General features: G+C 34.6%; 4 protein-coding genes across 13 annotated transcripts; 2 read left to right on the top strand and 2 right to left on the bottom strand.

Annotated features, from left to right (window-relative positions):
- Positions 1 to 371: 371 nt before the first annotated feature.
- LOC107220562 (DNA repair protein RAD51 homolog 3-like) lies at positions 372 to 10,591 on the top strand. Of its 7 annotated transcripts, none has more exons than XM_046736470.1 (9): positions 372 to 762; positions 1,010 to 1,113; positions 1,194 to 1,300; positions 1,410 to 1,537; positions 1,623 to 1,729; positions 8,747 to 8,895; positions 9,107 to 9,235; positions 9,403 to 9,585; positions 9,665 to 10,591. In XM_046736470.1, exons 2-9 carry the CDS (start codon positions 1,011 to 1,013, stop codon positions 9,695 to 9,697), a joined length of 939 nt encoding a protein of 312 aa, XP_046592426.1. In that variant the 5' UTR covers positions 372 to 762; position 1,010; the 3' UTR covers positions 9,698 to 10,591. The 7 variants fall into 7 exon arrangements, with proteins under 7 accessions (XP_046592426.1, XP_046592425.1, XP_015514702.1 ...); XM_046736469.1 differs by having other exon boundaries at positions 372 to 938; XM_046736471.1 differs by having other exon boundaries at positions 375 to 825; positions 1,212 to 1,300.
- Positions 1,835 to 4,998, bottom strand: LOC107220561. Its single transcript, XM_015659215.2, has one exon. It carries the CDS (start codon positions 4,767 to 4,769, stop codon positions 3,468 to 3,470), a length of 1,302 nt encoding a protein of 433 aa, XP_015514701.1. The 5' UTR covers positions 4,770 to 4,998; the 3' UTR covers positions 1,835 to 3,467.
- On the top strand, positions 5,128 to 8,119 carry LOC107220559 (protein asteroid). Of its 2 annotated transcripts, XM_046736452.1 has the most exons (2): positions 5,462 to 5,599; positions 5,790 to 8,119. In XM_046736452.1, exon 2 carries the CDS (start codon positions 5,808 to 5,810, stop codon positions 7,794 to 7,796), a length of 1,989 nt encoding a protein of 662 aa, XP_046592408.1. In that variant the 5' UTR covers positions 5,462 to 5,599; positions 5,790 to 5,807; the 3' UTR covers positions 7,797 to 8,119. The 2 variants fall into 2 exon arrangements, with proteins under 2 accessions (XP_015514700.1, XP_046592408.1); XM_015659214.2 differs by having other exon boundaries at positions 5,128 to 8,017.
- LOC107220558 (annexin B9) lies at positions 9,721 to 17,334 on the bottom strand. 3 transcript variants are annotated; one of them, XM_015659212.2, is made up of 7 exons: positions 17,209 to 17,334; positions 16,830 to 16,889; positions 15,773 to 16,154; positions 14,091 to 14,243; positions 13,795 to 13,968; positions 13,404 to 13,585; positions 9,721 to 9,935 (listed from the first exon to the last, which is right to left on the bottom strand). In XM_015659212.2, the coding sequence occupies exons 2-7, from the start codon at positions 16,857 to 16,859 to the stop codon at positions 9,873 to 9,875; spliced, it is 984 nt and encodes a 327-aa protein (XP_015514698.1). In that variant the 5' UTR covers positions 16,860 to 16,889; positions 17,209 to 17,334; the 3' UTR covers positions 9,721 to 9,872. The 3 variants fall into 3 exon arrangements, with proteins under 3 accessions (XP_015514698.1, XP_046592423.1, XP_015514699.1); XM_046736467.1 differs by lacking the exon at positions 17,209 to 17,334 and adding an exon at positions 17,189 to 17,207; XM_015659213.2 differs by lacking the exon at positions 9,721 to 9,935 and adding an exon at positions 10,326 to 11,681.
- Between the last annotated feature and the right edge of the window lie 47 nt (positions 17,335 to 17,381).

Here is a 17,381-nt window from a genome sequence, read left to right as displayed (position 1 = left end):
TGTTGACGATTAATAAACCATGTAGAATTGGTTGTATTAAGTCCAGTTCGTATGAAGTGCTGCTTTCTATAACCCTTCTAATAATGAAGTTTGTTAACTAGTGCAACGTAGCGTTTTTTAATTAAGATTCTATTGCGTAAAAACCTACGAAAACCTCAGAGTATTGTGCCAGTACTCAGTAGTTTGGTACAGCCAACTGACACATCACAATAACATTACTGATGATTTGAATCTTGCATTAATGTATTGAGGCGAAATAACGTTGCGATTTTTTATTTTATTTCTGAATATATTTTACTTTGCATAAATTTTACAGTCAGTCCCAAAAAATATAGAAAATTATAGTGCTAACTGCTAAGTATTTCGATGGTTTGGAGCATTCAAGTATGCGCATGCGCCGCAGGTGACTGTCATATTGTTAAACCATAAACATCATTATGCATGGATCACGTGAGTCATGGGCGAAAGCGGCTGGAATAGTCGAGTACGCAGGGTAGCATTTCCTATAGCGTCCGGTCATGCATGACCGTGTTCGGCAGTACTTTACGGAACAACTATGGAAAAAATATAAATCGTTCGTTATTGCACCTCAGTCTGAGCGGATAAGGTGTAAATTGGCTCGGTTATATCAGAGAAATAGGTCTTTGGCGGCAGAGCGCACATGTGCAAGTCTTCCTACGACTTCGGAAACAGATAGTGCGTATGCCGTGTCTGCCCACTGATCTCTAATCATAGAGATCAGTGGGTCTGCTGCACTGATAGGTAGGGTCATGCATGCGCGCATGTGACGGTCAGAACACGAACTTGCGACAGAATGCTACACATGTTTGTACCTTTGCAACCTACAGGAATTATACCACTGATTGTGAACTATGTTACAAGCCAGTATATCATACCTCAAAACTACTGCCCTGAGGCAGTCGTAATTATTCATATTGGTGAATCTTTAAATATACAATGCACAGTGATTATATATGAATATTATCGTAAACGATAGTCAATTTTTTAGCATGATGTTGCGGCCAATTTCTAGTCTTGCATTGCCAGATACGGTTATTTCACAACTCAAGAATCATGGCTTTTGTTATGTGAATGACATTTTGGATGAATCAGGTACAATATGAGTACAAAAAATTATAGGGTATATAATAAAATTATTCTTCCAATTCATTCTCACCCCTCCAATCCACCAGTATTGCAATTTGTTTCAGCCTCAGAAGCTACGTGTATCGACGCTATTCAAGAGGCTAGAATTTGTTGTAAAGTACCCAAGAGCTTCTCTGCTTTGGATATCTTGCAAGTGAGTGCCAAAATGAATGTTGTAGAATATTTTATTACTTAAGAAAAGTTCCAAGATTTTCTGTCTTACCTACATAATCATCTCAAATTGATATGTGTTGGTTTTATAGGAAGAATTGCTACGACCTAAAATAACAACATTGAGTCAAGCACTAGACAATATTTTAGATGGAGGATTTCAATGTAGAACTGTAACAGAACTGTGCGGAGCTCCTGGATCAGGAAAAACGCAAATTTGGTAGATATCCATGTTCATAAGCTTTTAAATAACCACACCGTCCAATGTGAGAAAAGACTTTGCAATAAGTATCATTCAATTCCAGTATGCAAATATCCATCAACGTTCAGTTGAGCGAATCGAAGAATGGACCGGGTGGTCAAACTTTGTATATAGATACAAGAAGCGGACTATGCATCGCAAGACTGAAAGGTAAAAATTGAATCAATGTATATGGTTTAAATTCATTTATTGAATAGCAATGGACAAAATGCACCCATTCCGAGTAAGGTTTGGAATAATTTTTTGCATATGTTATTGGTAATTATTGTACTTGAATATCCTCAGTTGGATGATGAACATTTAACTGAGATAAACATTAACTTATCTCATTGTATTTAATATATTTCCAGTTATCTGTTTTTACAATTTCTATTGTATGTGATCAAACATCAACACTTTTATTTCATCAATTTTTCCCATTCTGTACAATTTGTAAAATATTTACTCACAACTCCATCACATAAACACATCTAGTCATGCTTCCAACTTCTGTGGGCGTAAAATTCTAGCTACATCAAAGTTGGTTTAGGTACATATCGTTGACAATAAATACTATATCAGAGGTTGCAGTAAAACTACTATTATGACAATGATTAGTATACGCATTGTGTAAAGTCTTGCGAATTGTAAATATTATTAAAAGTCGCTTGTTGAATGATTGTTGTAGTAAAGAAAAAAAATAAGAAAGCAGGTCAATTAAGTCTATTAGATATTGTATAATTAATTATGGCTTCAAATTATTTCAATCCCACACAGTGTGATTCATAACTGCAGCCAATCCTTCAGAAGGTAAATGTAGCTGGACACTTAGCTATTTACCAAATTGCTTTGAAATTAATGGAAAAACGGCATTTCTTAATACTAGAATGTAAGAGTGCACTTTTTTGCACTCTGATTCTTTTCTCATACTGTCCTAGAAACGATTGTTTTACTGCGGAATGGAGGCAAAAAAAGATGCGTCAATCATATTCTCGTTCTATGAGCCATTTTTTATCATGAAATTTTTTTTGGGCTATATGAGTTAGTTTGACATAAGAGTATTATCTACCTTATTGCGGATGGATATGATTTGTGAATCGTTTTGTAAATATTAGGTAAAAAACATTCTAATCTTCTCGTTCGAATTACCAAGGAGTGAAACAATATTTGTTCATAATTTATAACGGAATGTAAATCACTTTACTTGGTCAGGGAATGTTCTTTCAAATATCAGTCTTACATTTAGATATTATGCTTAATATAGTACACATCTATAAAAATTTTCAACTCCTGTCGTGTATAATTCCTAATTATACAATGGATTTTACAATTTTTCTAATAAGTTCGGATTATTAGTGGTCTTCTCTAGTGATTGAAGAAATGGCAACTCTAATCCTCTTTTTATAAGATGGTAGTTGAAGTACGTTAATAAACCACATTGGGCTTTTTGTTTAAAGAAAGACCTAAGATATTTTTGTGGATATCAGCATGAAGAAATTATCACTTCTTATTAATATTCCCCAAAAATTGGAAACTCTCTTGCAAATCTTGAGCTACTACTGCTTAGTTTTTGCTATTCAATTTATCTTTTAAGGAATGGTTGCTATAGATGAAAGTCTTATTTTTTCCAAAGTTTTGATGCACGTTCATCTTTAACTGCAAGACTATGAATTTTGAAGAGTTCAAAGTAGAATGATATAGCTTAGAGTGAATTTTGTGTACAGTGATTTTGTGGTATGTTGAATTAGTTTTTGGACTGGTCTGTGCAAGGTTGATACATTTTCTTTTTTGGGCGATACAAACGCTGTTTTGTACTGCAGGCTTAATCGCACAATACGATTAGTTCACGTTAAACATACCTGAATTTTTCATTTACTAGGTAAGACCTAAAAAGATAATGCCAATATTCTTATTGTGTTAATTTAAGGTCATTAAATATGCTTGCTGGACAGAGATCGTGATAGATAGTAATAAACTGATTCTGATAAAATACACCTTCAGTTTCGAAATCCCTGTGTGGCCTAAGACTTGAGAATGGATTTATTTCGCAGCAAAGATCAGTCACAGTATCCCCTAGAATAATCCTAAGTTTCTTGTGCTCCTCGATAGCTTCGCTTAATGTATAGGAAGTTAAAACCAGTGGACAATTTTGCTCAGCCAGAGTTTTAATACATGGTGTCCATGTGTCCTTCACTGAACCAAGTTCCAAGCATTCATGAATACCCATGTTGTAACCTATCAGAAAATCAGGTTTCTCATACCACTGACTAGTCACGTAATCCTGGTAGAGCATGTTTCTTAATTCTATGTGAACCCACATGCCCTTAGAAATACAATAATTGCAGACATTGGGCTTCACACTGCCCCACATTAATTCTGGGCCGATTAAAACGATCGTTAAAGTGGTCAATGAAGGAAGCCAATGTAGCAATATCTCCCAAATATCCAGCCCGTCAACTTCAACCATATTAGCCCCAATTACATGAATATTTATGGCTGATTCTATTTTAAATTTCAGTCTCTCAATTGCATATAGAACCGTTAATGGTCTGGTGAGATACTCCGAATTGTATAATAATTGGCATTCAGATGACATTGGTAGGGATTTGTTTTCATTTACGTAAAGAAGTATAAAATCTTTTATCGATCTTGGAAGGTATGCCATTTCTTTATGGAACGGAACGACGTGCCTAGGCGATTTTCGTTCAAATAGAGTCCCAGCAATATCTAGGTCGAAACAGAGTCTCAGTGCTTTACATTGACTGGTATGTCTGATTTGGTCTGTTTTATGAAGCGGACAAAAATTAGCACTTGGACAAAATTTGCAGTCCTTTAATGCCGCAGACTGACCATCGTGGCACGTACTGCATACTCGGGGAAATTTAAACATCTCTTCTTCATAGTGTTCCAAACGTCTTCCTAATTTTAACTGGACGAGTAGCATCAAGTTGCTCTTTTTCTTTGCCCATAACTTTGTGCACGGATTTTGACATTTCCCAAATATACACGTACTATTGGTTTGATCCAGCATGTCTGACAACACTTTGCACAGGTCCTTATGCTGTGGCCAGTGTTGTTTTTGGTGAACCTTTCCACAATACGATATCATTCTACAACTACTACAACGTTTCAAAGGCAGTTCTTTGCCGAAAGTTTTACAAACGTGGCACACGTTCGCGTAGTAATACAAATTGTGCAAATTGTCACTCATCTTTTTAGTTTTCTCGTTCTGTTTTTCAAATTTTCTTTATCGAATCGTCTCCAGAAGTTCGTTTTTGTTTAGCACATTTTTTTGCCCCGCTAACGCTGGTATACCGGAATTCATCTACGCACATATAAACTTTACGTGAAAACGCGCGCAAATATACCGCCGCGTAGATTTCCTGAAATGGTAGAATTCTGCGTTCGGATCGCCATATTTATGTCGAATTTTTGTGCATTTTTGTCTATCCCTGTTCTAGGGACCCGAGGTATCAGAGAGGTAGTGGCTTAGGTTTGGTTGGGACGGTTTTCTTATCTCTGTCACACGAGGGTAGGCTGGCGATAGAGCGTCTCGCTCTCGTAACTGAATTGAAGAGAGAAATGAAAATGGTCAAGTTGACGCTGGGCGCGGATTGTGTATTATGTCACTTATCATCACTTGTTGAGAAACAAATGAAAATAATGTCACAGGTTCCAATAATGCTTATTGAGACATGTGACTTCTGTCGGTTTTGTACCAGAAGCTGAAAAAATTCTTACAATTGTGGAACGAGGGGGACTGCCGACGAACAAAGCTACCATAACCTAGAAACTTTGACACTGGTAGTGAAAAGACGTGTTGAAAAAATAGATATATAATTTAAACGCTCCACAATACAGTAAATTATTCAATATGGGAATTCGAGGGCTGACAACCTATATCGCGAGGCATTCAGAGCAGTACTTGGAGCCGTTCGAATTGCATGACACATATTTGGTCATAGATGGTAACAGCATAGCGTGCCAACTCTACAATTGGCATGCCCGTTGCAACTGTGCCTTTGGAGGTGACTATGACAGGTATGCAGAATACGTTAGGGAGTTTTTTGATAATTTGACTAGATGCAAAATTACTCCACTTGTCTTAATTGACGGTGGATACGAAAATAAGAAAATTAAAACTACATACTCTCGTCTACGATCTAAAATTAAAATGGCGTCATACTTCACACATACACAAAGTTTGAAATTTTTTCCCATATTGATGAAGGAAGTCTTCAGGGATGTAATGGATGAGAAGCGTGTCAAGTACGCTCAGTGTGCCTTTGAAGCTGATGATGAAATTGCTGCTGTTGCTAGGGTTCTAGGCTGCCCAGTGCTCAGTTATGACTCTGATTTTTTTGTTTACGGAGTATTGTATATACCGTACAATACACTGGACGCGGGTTACGTTAAAGGTCGAAAGACAAATGGATATGTTAAGAGGTGTAAAATTTATCGAGTAGAAAAGTTCTTAAATAGTTTTGGAGGCTTGGACAGATCTTTGCTGCCTTTGATCGCCACGCTACTAGGCAATGACTACATTAAACGAGGCGTTTTCAAGCAATTTTTTCAGAATTTGAAATTGTCTAAACTAACTAAAAAAAATAGCAACGAACAACAGCGGCGAATTGCAGCGCTACTCAATTGGCTACAGCCATATACCTTGAACAGCGCTGTAAGAGCAGTGCTTAGTAGGATACAAAAAGAACATCGGCGTCGAATTATGAGTGAAATGGAAGCAGTCATCGCTGGTTATACAAGTTCTTCTCCCCGTATGCTTGCACCACTTGGATTTTCCAAAGAATATGTAACTGAAGTAGAAACAAGCAGAGTAAACAGTCCTTTCAAATTTCAAGAGGATTTCAATAGCTTGGAAATTGTAGAAGATTCAATAAATCTGGAAGAGCCTTTAAAAAGTGATTACAATTATGAAGATGATCAGGAGCATGATGACAGTAACAATGAAAATGATAATGACAACGAAGATGACAATGATGAGGATGATGAAGATATCAGTGATTATGATGAAGTAGATTTATCTACTGAAAATTTCTTAAGTAGCGCCGCTCCACCTTGGTTTATTGCTGAGTACAGCAGAGGACAATATCCCCCTTATTTTATTGATATGATGTATCGCCAGTTGTTGTTTTGCCCACCACAAATTGAAGATTATTTTTATCCAGCTTCACATCTGGGAAGTTTGAAGATTATTAGCGTTATCTTTGAACTCTTGACATCGAACAGAAAAGATGTGAAAAAGAACTTAGAGTACGTTATAAGAGATGACAATAATCGAGCAACTCGCTATCAACTACAGTCCTGCAGAGAAATGTTTTCTTTCAATTATCCACCATTGAAGGATCTCAATACACTTCCTCTTGTCATCAGAGAAGGCATATTAACTTGCACCTTGGAAACTCCAAAAGAATTCAATACAGATCTCGTATTGCCTGAGTGGAGATTATATCTGGCCACCATCATTTATTGGAGCCAACAAGGACATGAACCTTTGGTAACTAGCTGCCACATTTATGCATTGCTGTGTTCAATGTTGTTTGGCATCATAGATCAAAACTTAGGATTTTGTCGCTCAGCACATAAGCTGAAGGCTAAATATAATGATGTAATTAAAACAAATGCTGAAAATAGAAAATCTCTGGTAGACAAGGTATTGTTTCCAAAAAATACAAATTCCACCCTCGCTGGGAAATATGTCACACCAGAGGACTGTTTTTCAGCAGCAAATTTTTTTATCCCTTATTTTAATCTTCACCCTAAGATGTCGTCCAGCCCAAAAGCATTTAATGTTACCGTTGTTCATTCATTTTCACAGTTTCAGAGTTGTTTGAGGTATAGTATGCATCTCAATGCTTTGCTTGGGTATCCATATATGCAGCCAAAGGTTGCGGAAGTTTATAACGGTACATTGCTGTATAATTTGTATCACAACTTTAAGAAGCGCAATAGCATCGAAGCTTACATAAATGTTGTGCTTAAAGATTCTCCAAGTCTTTTACAAATTTTCAATACTCTTACTAATGCCATTAAACAACCTCTAGCCACAGTATTTGAGCATAATGTAAACCAGAAGAGAAGGCGTAAAAATAAAAATAAATCGACAAAAGTTGATGACGAGGAGTACATGAGCTGTGCCAGTGGAGATGAAATTTTAGAGAATAATCATCCCTTTATAGATCCAAACAATCCGTTTTGTGTTCTCAATGCAATGGAGTAGTCGAATATCGCTCTCATCAATACAAAATTTGTACAATAGTGTACATTTGTTAATGGATCGACCTGTACAAAAGTGCACCTTTTTTATAATGATTGAAATAGTATCTTAAGGATATATGTATTTTACTATATCAATTTTATATATAGTCACCATATAAATAGAGTAAGAATAAGGGTTGCAAAGAGAGTAAACTTATATGTTGTTACAGATGTAAATAATATTCTATCACAGTAACAAATTTAACCTGGTTGTTATATTTTTTTCAACAAATGATCCTTTACTTCTTTTACTTTTCTTTTCGATATCTTCTGCTTCATATAGGTATCTTTCATCTTGAAGTATATATAGTATATATATATATATATATATACTTCATGTAACTTCTCGTGTTTATTGACACAAATCCTTATTTAGTTTGTGTATATTTAATTTCACATGTCTATTAGCTTCAAGGTAATGATTTATTATGAAGCAATTGTAGCAAGAATGTCTAGCTTCCAAGCAGTTTTGTGAATCCAAAAAATAGTACAGTAGGACCTTGTTTATCCGATCTTTGATTAACTGAGGATCGGCTTCATCCGAAATGCTCATCTCATCTGAGCACTCTGTATTAACCGAAATGTACAATCGGATAATACGGAGAAGCTCAGATCAAACAAAATCATCCGCTATGTCTACGTTTCAAATAGTCTTGTATCGTTACATTGTTTGAGCACTCATAAACTTGTAAAAGTTCCTAGTGATTTATTACATTGCAAGCTGTAAACGCGACAGTTCCGTTTCTGGAGTCAAAGGGAATATATCGCGATGGCTTGAGCTATATGTTTTCCCTATTATCCGAGATTTCACTTGTCTGAGGTTTGCTCTCCCCATATTACCTTGAATAAACGAGGTTCTATTGTAGTAAGTTTTGCTCAAAATAAATTTAAATCCGCAAATTAATTCCGCAGAGATGGCAACAGCTTGTCGCGTCTGTTTTGGAGGCCAGAACTTTGACATTGACAGAATTTTGGAGCATATAATTGTTACTCGGCCGCAATCGATTGATGAATTATCCACTGTTTTGGAAAACTTCAATGAACTAGATAAAAATTGTCAGGTTAGACAGGAACAATTATTACAAAGTTACAAATGAAATTGAACTGCAGAAATTCAGCAGTATTTGAATTACTGTTACAGTCTCAATTTAGTTTCACTGTTTCTTTCACAATCTATTTTACTGTTTTCAAGATATGTTAAACTCACGTTTGACTTATATAATAACAAATGCGTTAAAATATTTAAGTAATGAATGTTATCGATTTCATCAGATACGTCTGATAATAGTGGACAGTCTGTCATTCCGTCGCTATAGTATTGAGGACACTTTACAACGCACACAAAAATGCTTCAGGATATTGGACAAGTTGAACAAGCTGGCAACGAGATTTAATTTGGCTGTAAGTATGAACTGATATCGGGTTACCATGGATTGAAGGTCAACCATGACAATAAAAAATTCTAACATTAGGATAATATGAGGAAACGCTGTGACTTTTCTGAAATGATCAACATGGATTTTTAATTGGAAATGTATCTGATGACATTTTTTTTGTTGTTTTTTAAGGTTGTTATCACAAATGAATTAGTTAATTCTTTCAATGGCAATGATGATTTAGTTCCAGCCGGTGGACTGCTTTGTGCTCAAAGAGTTCATAAAAGATTTATGCTTACACGTCTAGATGATAATAAATTTGCAGCTCGTGCTATGAAGACTCCTACAATGCCGGAAGTTTCCTCGAAATTTCAGGTATGGTGGATAAGTTGATATACGTATGAGCACACATAGATTGTTTGTAATACTAAGATAGCATCTTTTGTTTCCTCAGGTAACAGCAGGTGGTATTAGAGATATTATGTAGAGCAATGGTATACTATCCAACAATTAGTAACACAATGTTTTTTATTTGATGCAGTTCATAGTGAATATTAATTTTTCGTACATAATTTCATTTTTATATGAAGCCATAATTTTTCAAAATAAATATTGTAAACCACATACATTCATAATCAGCCTTTTACTCTATATTTCAATCTTTAATTGCCAGTGCCACCGACTAATGCAACCAATGTGTCTCTATAATCGCCTGAACAGTCATCCTGTAAGAATAAAACAGAAGAGTCAATTTATCTATAGTAGAACTGTGACTTCAAAATGCATTTTTTTTTCTCAGTTATGGTTATTAGTTCAAATGAAGTCTCTCGAATGATTAAAATTTGTTCACTCAATCAACTTAAAATTAATCGAGATTCGGTAGTTTTCTTGAATGTGAATTTTGGTTATAATTTGTATGTGAATAAGTCGTTCAATTGCAAATTCAAATAGATGTCTGATCAAACCGGACGCAAAATTGATTTGCTTAACTTCCTTCACTTTCTAGAAGAACCAACTGTGATGGCATACGGAATTATCGTAGTGATAGAGTTTAACATAATATTGGATGTAAATAGGTATAATACTAAATCACAAGAATATAACAAAACGTTGTATACTCAAACTTCATTTATTTAGTTCTATAGATTGTACATTGACAGTGAAATGCTCTTGAAATAAATTTTTTTTAAGGAAGTAATGTCAAAAGCAATGAAAGCAAAAATAATTTCACATTTGCAAAATATAATATCCATATAAAATATTGTAAATAGCTCTCAAAAACACAGTAAATAGGTACATAACTTATTTTTATATTAATGTGTGTGTGTGTGGGAAAAATTTATCTACATTTGCCTGGAATTATATTTCAGTAAGAAGTTTGTGCGTCAGAAAAAAATTGTATAAACCTAACATACATATTTTTCATTAGCTTCTGGAATATTAAATGCACATATTTTCTACAAGGCAATGAATAGTTATACATCAGAAGGCAACAAATTTCACAAAGGAATGTTTTCAGGGTACTTGAATCTATGATTCTGATATATAAATGATACATATTAAGTTATATTTAGAATATGACAAGTACTTGAAAACTTATTGCCAAAGTTAATGCATATTTCTTATAATTCGTATGGAATGATACTTTATTTAATTGTTCGTTATAAATTTAATTATATTCTATATAACAACAGAAGATTGCTGCTCTGATCATACAACCTTCACTTCACATTAATAGCATCTATATTGGAAAAGAGAGATATATGTATATTGTGACATACATGTATAGAGATTCGATACAAGCGTAAATAATGTCTTGAAACTTAACGTCTATAAAGAGATGAAAAAGATATAGAATAGAGAATACAATTACACATTAATAATTCGTGCACGTGTAAATAATAATTCTAGAGATAAATCTTATAAGTTTTTAAAATAGGAAAGAAAATTCTGTTCCTTCCTGAAATTTGCATATCCAAGGCCGATTAGCTTAGATTTATTAGCAATTGCAGTAGGTTAAAGATGTTTACCACATACCTGGAAATAAAGACTAATCTCTATAATATTTTACTTTTTATAAATCTTCAATACTATCTTACGACACTTATGCAACATCAAAGCAGCACGCTTCTTATTTTTGTTTTTATAAATATTGGCGTGATGAAATGTACATTCAAAGTGATTTACAATTTCGAAAACTGTAAATTGCGTAAAAAATATTTTATTCTGGAAACTACTGAGCTTTGCTTGACCAGCCAGTTTGAGAGATTAGCTTCAATTTGGCAGTTAACCTTACATGTGTCTATAACACTGGGTGGAATTCAATGTTATTATCAAAGCGGCAGATTTTGACTGGTTCAAGTCGAATGATAGTGAACATATTAAAAGCTAGGCAACGTTTTCAATTTTCATCACATTTATGTGGAAACTAGAGAGAGCAGAGCCTTCTTGTAATCGCCAGACGTATCTCCCTGTAACAAAGAAACAATCGCCTTACTCAATTAATTATGTTAACAAATAGTCATGAAGTGTAATTTCATTTCAGAAATAACAGTTTTTCGAACTTACTGACACAAAAGGAATATTACGTGAAACTTGTATCTTCTGGAGAGAATACACTACCACTGATGTCATTTATTATTTTGTTTACCCGCAATATTGAGTTTCCAGAATACATTCCATGAAAGTTTCTCCAGTATTTTGTTGCATTATCAGTAAATATTTTGAAATTTAAGAACCGAAAAATTATATTCAATACATGTTGCGGACGAGTACAAGATTGTGCTGCACATTTGATAGCTACTAAAGTTTAGATATTTTCACACAAACCAATAATGAGTAGGTAGACGCGAAAATCTAAATATCGCGATCTGCTTAACAAATTGGAAACCAAAACTATGATTAACGAGTATCAATAGTTTACTTCATTGAGTGATTTTTTTTATTTCACTGTTCAATGCTGATAGCACGTGTTTTATTATTCAGTTAGTGTATTGAAATGAAATTGTAATATGCCATGCATCTTAAATTCTGATGATCCTAACTGAGTATTTCCCGTTTGATAGGCAGTCAGAATTTAACACACCAAGCGTGCGCGTGTATGGAGGATGATGAGAATATTCGTATAACAAAAGCTACTATTTCTAGTGAGGTAGAAATGAGTAGTTAGTACCCAGTGTATGTGTTAACAATAAATGTAAAGTCTGTGTTGCAACATTTAATGACTCCAGATTTCATTTTTCTGGAGACAGGAAGTGAATAACTCTCTTATTGTGTAATATTGGAGTGTAGCGTGAATAAGTTGTTACGAAATGTCTTATCATTCTGTGAATTTTTTTAAATACTTTATACGTAAATTTTCAAAATAGAAATAATCTATAGACTAATTTTCACGATCTAATTTTCGGGGTTTCTTAACAAAGACTTCTCAACTCCTGTTACGATTTCGAACGGATGTAAGTATAGCATAAACTTAAATTTTTTTTGCGGTTTCCTGAAATTATTCATCAATTGATAACCTAATCAATTTCAACAAATCACAAAACCGACTATCGGTGATAAACTCCCACTTCCTGACGTGATTATCTTTTCACTAATCAGGAACACGACTTATTCAAATACAACTGTTACATTACGATTACGATTTCGAGTTGCTGAAAATGCAGGCAATTATGATTGGTATTGGCTTTGTACATGTGCAATAGATGTTAGTAACTTGAAGTAACTATAAGGCGAATGTGCTAGTTTTTAGCCAGTTTAAAAATGGGGCCCAGTGGTCAACCACAGTCATTTGAACATGAAAATTGATTATTTGTTTACTCATTACAAAAGTAATTGCGTTATGAAACTATAAATATAAACTAACAAAACAGCATATGTGATTATGTGGAAAAATGTAGGGTTCAGAACATTGCTTAATAAAAGTGATAGAATTTTATAAAGTGTGAAATTTTATGGTCACACAAGTGAACGCTAACTTCTAATGATAGGTGAGATAAAAATAAGAGTACAAAGAACTAAAGTGGCCAACCACTAGCTTATTTCATCTTACATGATTTGATCTTTTAGTTTTTGATGCTCCAAATTATGTTACATACAATCATGCAGTAACTGGAAAAGAGATTTTGTGTAGAAATGATTCATTAATACCACAGATGCAACATCAATAATGAATTGTAAATCATAGCACTTACGGCAATCCAACTTTCAAGTGATTTTCCATAACGGTCCTCAAATGCTTTCTTAATATCTCCAAGGTCAATTTCACTGCGTGAAACGATTATACGGATCAGAGTGCGATCCTTAGTTCCAATTCCATGCATACTGGCATACAGGCGTTCGGCGAAGAACCCCACCTTTGACTTGACACACTTTACTGTAAAAGGAACAGACTAATTATTGAATACAAGCATTCATCTGCTTTGCGAGTACCAATGTAACAGTTACTAATTTCTATAGACGTTTTACTGGAGTATTTCAAACAATAATTTGCCAAATGAATGCTGAGAAGGTTAAATATTACAAGTATACAAATGATTATGTCTGTATGGATTGAATTATCCATAACAATAGGAAACTACTAACCAATGCCCAGAAGTCCTTTTTCAATACTGCCAGAGAATTCCTTCTTAATAGAAACTTCAATATCATGACCAGACAATTTTTCATACTCAAGGAAAGTTTGTCGCAGTTGTTGGTAGCTGCGAGAAATCAAGATAGCATTGAATTGTGATTCATCAGTGCCCCATTGTTTTTCACCTGCAATAGAATATGTGGAAAATCACATTTGCTGGTTTAATGCGAACTGTGCACTAATAATGTTGCGTTGAAGTGGCTATAATTATGTTTGGTGCACACAAATATGTGAACCCTAGACATACCAGCTTCATAAAGAGCATTGGCATCAGCTTGGGCTTGTCTCACATCGACTTCCTGGTTTTCATCTCGATTGGCTTGGCATAAAGAAACCAGCAATCTTTTGAAATGTCCTGAGGTATCACCCTTCAAGTCGCTTTCCAAAGTATGGCCGTATACTGGAAGGAATAATGAGAAAAATCTTTTGAAACGAAATAATATTGACAAATTTGAAAATCGTTTTAACCAACGTGAGTATTTTGCATTGTAAAATTTTACCTGAATGACTGCAAGATATTTTAACAAGAAACCTGCAGAATAACAATATTTTCTTGCTTTAAAAAGCTGAGTACACACAATGAAATTCTAATTTTAACCACACAGTAGTGAAGATGACATCATAGGTTCAAATACTAAAGGTGATATTTGAGAAGTAGTGCAAGGATTGCTTAGTGATGAGTTAATTCATTAAAAATGTGCCGGCTGCTAACAATCAAGAGAATGGAAAATGGTGAATTTAAAAAACATTGATTGATTGTTTTATCACCTTATATCATATAGTACTTTTATTCTATATAGTACAGAGGTATAATAATAACTTTTATATTCTAGATGCATGTTTTACCAAGCACATATGATCTGAGGACTCAGCAATTTCAATCAATCAAGTCAAATTTATGTATCTAAATGTGGTGTTCAGTAATAATCGTTGCACGTATTACATATTTGATTACTTCATAGCTTTAAGAATGCTATGATTATAGTATCAAAATATCAAGTATTCCAAACTAAATTTTCTAGTTTTTGAATGTCGTAGCAATTAATTTTTATCACCTGTAGTTCAACACGCTCTATATCCATCATTTTCATCTATACTACATCTGCGTCTTCACAAGCCAAGACAAGTATACATATACTTGTTTGCTTTACTTAAAGTAATCAGAACTTGGTGAATTTATTTCAGTGTAATAAATATCTGCGATGTGACCAGATAAGATAAAACATGATCAGCAGCTAAATTTTTGCAAATTTTTCTTTCACGTAGTTAAATATTCATCATTTAATGATATTTGCAAACAATCATTAGTGATTAGTATCAACTTACGAGTTTCGAAAATCGGCCTTAATTTAAGGACAATATCTCACATTCAATCCTAATTAAAAAAACATTAACTGGCTATAATTCTTTCATCTACATGCATCCGGTGCTAATGTTGACACAAACTCCTGAATAACCTTGCTAATGTACAGAAAATACCCAACCAACTAACACACAAACTAACTATACATGTAACCCTGAATACGTTGAAAAGTGAGTGGGTATGTCGTAAAAAGTAATGACATCATACCACAGGTTTGTATCAGATATATATATAGCGTAACAGTCACTTTGAACGCTTGTTATAATATTTTCACACATAACACAGTAATTAGCTTTGAATATCTAGTGTATTTTTTATTATAATTATCGAATGATAGTCTAGCGGGAGAAAGGTTGTCATAAAATGGCTTCAACAAAATTCCCAGTGAATATGTCTGTTTTCCTTCTATTTATATTGCCAAATTTCAAGTAATAATCAAGTTCAGGTTCCTCATAGTGTTTAAAATGGCAAAGAAAAGTCATTGGTGAGACATATAAAATGATTTGATTGAGGGATATGAAGAAATTGAATATAATTAAAAGTATAAATGAAGCTGGAAGACTTACAATTTTCATAGAAGGCAGCAATGGTTCTGATTCCATAGTTGCTCAGCGTGCACAGGATCTCTATGATCGCTTCCTCATCGGTACCAAGTCCAGCAACAGCGTCATGAAGTTCTTTGGCATAGTAATGGGGAAGTGGGGTCATAAGAGCGACGATGACGTCCTCGAGCTTCCCGGTGAGCTCACCCTTCAAATCACTGACCAAATCCTTTCCGTATTGAGTTTTAAAAGCCTCTGCAATTTCTAGACGCTGAACTATTCCTCTCTTAGTCAGCACATCGATGATTGCTTTTTCATCAGTACCAAAACCCTTCATTGCCTTTCGCAGAATTGCTGCATCTGCAACGGGATCGAAGGGTTCTGCTGGGTACACCGTAGGTGTACACTGAAATATCACGACGAAGTTATCAACTGTAGTTGTTTTTGTGACAGATCATAACACAGCAGTTATAAAGTAATCGAGCTGCGACGAGTGGCTATCAGATTAATATTCCTTATTAACTCCAAATACTTTGCTCCGTCTAAGAGATTGATGTGATAAGATTGAGAAAATATTTAAGAAAATAGTGACGGAGAAGTGGGTATGCAGTGTCAAGTGATCTTAGTAATTTTGTTTAGAAGATTCTGGTAATATTCTGATATTTTAGTTGTGTCCTCAAAATTTCTTTGATTTCTCTTGATGCTATATCCAGTTGACTTTGAAAATAGGAAAAGGAAAATTATTTGAGAAAGAAATGTAGAATAAAATTATCCTTCGTATAATATATGTTTAGTAAAAGTTCTGGAACTTTCTGTGTCAGTTTTACTAGCTGCTGGGATGAACGTATGTATTACATAGAAACTGTAGGTGTCATAAAACAAGTCAATGCTCAAGGTGCACGCGATTTGTATTGACGCGTGAAATAATTATAAATCAAGATACCGCAATTATGTCATGGTTAAGTGGTGCTAGGTACTACAGTGTAAAGAGTAAGTACAAGATCGAAAGTGGGTCAGGCTCGTGCAGAAACGCCCATGGAAATCATTTGAAATGTGGAATATAAAGATGTCAGATAAATACCTTGAAAGGATAGTATTGTTGCTGAGACATTTTGTTGCTTTTATCTCGAACTTGTGCAAGCTGAAACACAAACGTAATAGTATTTATAATAACGCCGGTTCGTGAGTCATCAATTCATGGTAATGTACGTCAGTCCGATGACGCATTTGTGACACCTTGAAAAGGACATAGGAGATAAAATCCGAAGAAATAAATCGGAGGAAGAAAATTCCATAAATCACGCGTTGAGTTAAAATATAACAAATAACAACGTCTGTACTTTAGCGTATATAATTTTCAAATTTCACGCCAATGATTAGCCGCGATCGCATAAATTTCGAGGTAGTAAATTCGATAATAATAATAATAATTGATATTGCGCTTGAGAAACAAACGTTACCTTCCGTTCCAACGGCGAATGCGCTACTCCACAGATTCACTCCAAACCAACTAGGAGTCGGTAGTCACACCCACTTCCACGTATGCCTGCCTTTTCTCGACCATCGCCGACCCGCGCTTTTAAGCTTGTCACTATGTCGAGCTTCGATATACCGGGTGTCGGATTCGCTCACG

Source organism: Neodiprion lecontei, chromosome 4, assembly GCF_021901455.1.
Source record: "Neodiprion lecontei isolate iyNeoLeco1 chromosome 4, iyNeoLeco1.1, whole genome shotgun sequence".
In the NCBI taxonomy this organism is placed as follows: domain Eukaryota; kingdom Metazoa; phylum Arthropoda; class Insecta; order Hymenoptera; family Diprionidae; genus Neodiprion; species Neodiprion lecontei.
The sequence above is the reverse complement of the archived record's forward strand: the minus strand, read 5'-3'. Positions and strand labels throughout refer to the sequence as shown.